The sequence below is a fragment of the Nicotiana tabacum genome, chromosome 2 (assembly GCF_000715075.1).
Source record: "Nicotiana tabacum cultivar K326 chromosome 2, ASM71507v2, whole genome shotgun sequence".
NCBI lineage: Eukaryota > Viridiplantae > Streptophyta > Magnoliopsida > Solanales > Solanaceae > Nicotiana > Nicotiana tabacum.
In genome coordinates, this window is record NC_134081.1 from 108190939 (window position 1) to 108195302 (window position 4364).

General features: G+C 31.0%; 1 protein-coding gene across 1 annotated transcript; it reads right to left on the reverse strand.

Annotated features, from left to right (window-relative positions):
* Positions 1-259: 259 nt before the first annotated feature.
* Positions 260-1549, reverse strand: LOC107778325 (transcription factor MYB15-like). Its single transcript, XM_016598560.2, has 3 exons — positions 1270-1549; positions 1043-1172; positions 260-805 (listed from the first exon to the last, which is right to left on the reverse strand). The coding sequence occupies exons 1-3, from the start codon at positions 1400-1402 to the stop codon at positions 322-324; spliced, it is 747 nt and encodes a 248-aa protein (XP_016454046.1). The 5' UTR covers positions 1403-1549; the 3' UTR covers positions 260-321.
* Positions 1550-4364: the final 2815 nt, after the last annotated feature.

Consider the following 4364-nt stretch of genomic DNA (forward strand, 5'->3'; position numbering starts at 1 on the left):
GACGCCATTTATCATTTATATTGAATTAATTCGCATATCCTTAAAACCACATATAAATTCAATTGCTATCCGTTTTTTAGGGTAAACAATTAACATAGATTCATATAAGAAGTAACGTATATGGTGTTACAGCATTTTGATTAATCACATTTGTGCAATTATCTGTAACACTCAAGCAAAATCAGAACATCTATATTTTCTGACATTGATCGTAACTTTGTTTATATATTTATGAGAAAATTTAAATTACATTTTGCGATTAACGTTCAAGCAGAAGCAAATGATATAAGTCAGAAAATGATGATATTCCTTTTCTAGTTTTTACCAATTGTAATCATCTAAGTCAAACGAGGAAAGAAATTCATGACCTATAAAGGGAGAAGGCGGACAGACAAGTTCACAATCAATTGAAGGAACTACGTAATCAGTTCTACTGCTGAAACTACTATCCACTAGAAATGGTTCTGTCCAAAAGCTTCCACTATTTTCCATTAATATTGCCTCTTCTTGAAAAACTTGATAATCAGTGGTGTAAGAGGAGAGTTCTTCACTTGATGATTGCTTAGCTGACATGTGGGAACTTTCCAGTACAGTTTCGTAGGATCTCATACAATTATTAGGACTTATTGCATTCTGATTTTCCACACTCTTTCTTCTTGTACTGCTGTCCTGATTGATACTCTTACTTTCACTATCACTTGAATTTGGCGCATAATGGTTAGCGCGCTTCTTAAGAGAGGTGTGCCAATGATTTTTTATCTCATTGTCTGATCTTCCAGGCAAGTGTCCAGCAATTATCGACCATCTGCATGCAAGAAACTACAGTCAAACATCTCTATAAAAAGACATCATTTATAATAACATTTCAATATAACAGTCAGATTTAAAATAACGGAACAGACAAGGGTGTTATAAGGAGGTTGGACTGTATATATGATTAATTTGTTCAATTGCGCAGTTAGCTCACTCGGCTGGCATTGACATGTGTTAATTAATTAGCTCGTAAAATTGAACACATAAAATTAAGAATAATTTTTAGTACCTATTTCCAAGTTGAGCATGCAGCTTCAAGATGATGTCGTCTTCTTCTTTTGTGTAATTCCCTCTTTTAATATTAGGCCTTAAGTAATTCATCCATCGAAGTCTGCAGCTCTTTCCACACCTTGCTAAACCTTTACGTACAAGAAACAGTAATCAGGTAATGTGAAAGAAAATATATTCTCAAATTAAACATTAAAATGAACCAATATATATATATATAATTCTCACCAGCATACTTAGGAAGTTGGCGCCAATTCCAGCAGCCATATTTAGTAACATATGCTGCTAACTTCCTGTCTTCTTCAGGAGTCCAAGTACCCTTCTTCTTTCCATTTTCGTCGTAGCTAGGTGTTCTCACCATCCCTCACTCTCTTCTCTCCAATAATAACACACACACACAGAGTTATAACTAAGTGGAGAAACTGTATGTACCGCTTTCCTAGACACCTGAATCACCAAATTCTGAGGATTTGAGTCTATTTATAGAGAGCGAGGAGAAGGTGAAACACGTTGCAAAATGGGGCCTTCTCTACGAATGAAGTCTTTTTTAAATGAAAGATGTTTCATCCTTCGTCAACGCCCTTTTTTTTCTCAGGCTAGTATAATGAACAATACCTTTCGACTCGGTATTTCTTATCAAATAGACCAATCATTTAACTTGTGGTGCCAGTGAAATTACACGGAAAACTATACGTCTATACCCCTCCAAAGGGAGAAAAACGAAAAGAAAGAAATCAATTAACTACTTCCCGAACTATAGAATATTTACAAGAAGAGTGGAAAAAAAATTGTCATTAAGTTTAAGTTAAATTGTGTCTAATTTTATAAAAAGAATTATTTTTTTTAGAATAGACTAAAAATAAAACACACTTATCACGCAAAGCAAAACGGATTTATGGCTCGTTTGGATTGGTTAAAAAAAGTGATTTTTAAGTTAAGTGCTTAAAAGCACTAGTGTTGAAACTTGTTTTATAAATAAGTAGTTACGTATTTGGATAAAAGTGTTGAAACTTAAAACAAGCTGATAAAGTGTTTGATAAACAAGTGCTAGTAAGCACTTTTTCTTGTTAAAATGACTGAAATATCCTTATAGTTGTTAACATTATAGAGAAGATGATGACTATAATATTTTATTTTCCGTTCATAGCTTCAAATTCAGGGGTAACACGTTAATTCATTTAAATAAACCTTTTAAAACAACCCAACATTGCGAAAAAGAAAGGCTTTGTTTTTATCTCATGCAGTACAGTATCCATGATCATGCTAAGTCACAAAGATAGTACAATGAAAACAATGTACAACTTAAATTTGATCACTCAATTATAGTATTTCAATTTTTTTCACAAATTATCACGCTTTAAATATTACTCCCTCCATTCTAGTTTATGTGAACCTATTTCCTTTTTATTCCGTTTCAAAAAGAATGACCCATTTCTAAATTTGAAAATAATTTTGCTTAAACTTACAATTCTACTCTTAATGAGAAACTTTTATAACCATACAAATACTCTGGGCCCCTTTTTGAATTATTTAGCACCACAAATTTTAAAAGTCTTCATTTTTTCTTAAATTCCGTGCACAATCAAACATGTTCACATAAATTGGAACGGAGGGAGTATCACTTAATTATAGTATTTCATTTTTTCCACAAGTTATCGCGCTTTAAATGTTATCACTTAATTATAGTATTTCATTTTTTCCACAAATTATCGCGCTTTAAATTTTATCACGTTCATATTTCAGTTCTCAGTTAGGTCGTCATTCTCAATAATTTGGACCAAACATTTATTGGAAGAAAACATAACTGTACAATATGGCTTCTCCTCTGCTGTGGATTCAATATAGAAGCTAAGTTAGAACTTAGAATACACTGCTTTTTAATAGCTATATATGTTTAGTACTGTAAATATATAAAGTGGCATAGTAATTAAATGCTGTACATGTATTGCACTTCCAAAACGTTTTCACGTCAAACTTCCCTAAACCTTCGTCTCTTTTTACAAATTTGAAAAAAAACTCACAATTTATTATGTGAGATTCAATTATGTTAGGCTTTATAAATCTAGAAAACTCCACTTCTGCTCCGGGCTTTTAAGGCCTTGCTATTAGTGATTATTCGGAAATCGGAATCATTCTTTTACGTTAAACAATAGAAGGACAGCAATACTTTTTATGTCCTAATTTATGTGGCACTATTCGAGTTTCGAGAGTGAAACATTTTATGAACTTTTTAATTTTGCTTGCGAATTCGAACATAAAATCTTTAATTTTTTTAAAAAGTTACATATATGAAAACAATGTAAAATCTATCATAAATTACAATGATTAACAATTCAAAATATTTAAAAGGCCGCATATGAAAACAATTATGGTAAAAAAACTCACAAGATCCGAACGGTCATAAATTGTGATAGAGGGATCGAACTTTTAGATAGCGTTTGGACAAAGATTTGGTCGAACTTAAAAATAAAATTAAAATTATATTTGGATAAATTAATATTTTACTTGAAAAAAGTCAAAACTGGCCCAAACTAATTTTTGGAACTTGACAATTTTTCTTCACTTTTTTTTTAAAACGGATCAAATTTCATGAACAAATATTTTCATAATTATTTTTAAAAAGTAAAAGAGAAAAATCTATGTTTAATTACTCCATGCGTTACGTGCCAAATCATAACGTCACTATTTTGAGAGAATATTTATATTTGTTTCGGTCACTCTTTGCAAACCGGAAAATGTCCAAATATGCCCTTTTATTATACGAAATTGAGCACATTTGTCATTCGTTAATACTTTAGCTTAAATATGCCCTTACCGTCACATAGTTGGTCCATATATACCCTTAAAGTTGTGCAGTTGGCCCATATATGCCCTTTTCGAAACGGAATCCACCAAAACTAATTAGCTCTTTCGTTAATTATATTAAAGTGTATTACAAGCACTATTTTCTTTTAATTAGTACCTTTTTTCTTTACCTTTCTCTTTTCTTTCTTCTTTTTTCGTTTCTTCTCTTTTTTTTTCCCTTTTTTTTCTCCCTTATCCGGTTTCCTCCATTACTGATGTTTTCTCCATTTTCGTCACCAATTTCACTTGACAAAACTCATGAATTCCAATTTCACTAGCCCTCTAAATAAACAAAATTAAATTGTTCCAAAAATTATGGTTTAAACTTTAAAATAATAAAAACATCTCAACCTTTAACAACACTCAAAAGACCAAAATATTTAAATTATTTTCAAAAAGATAATTAAATGATTAAAGGCCTAAAGTACAAGTTGTAGTGTTATAAATTTGAGTTGTTAGTTTTTTTTTATCTTTTTTCA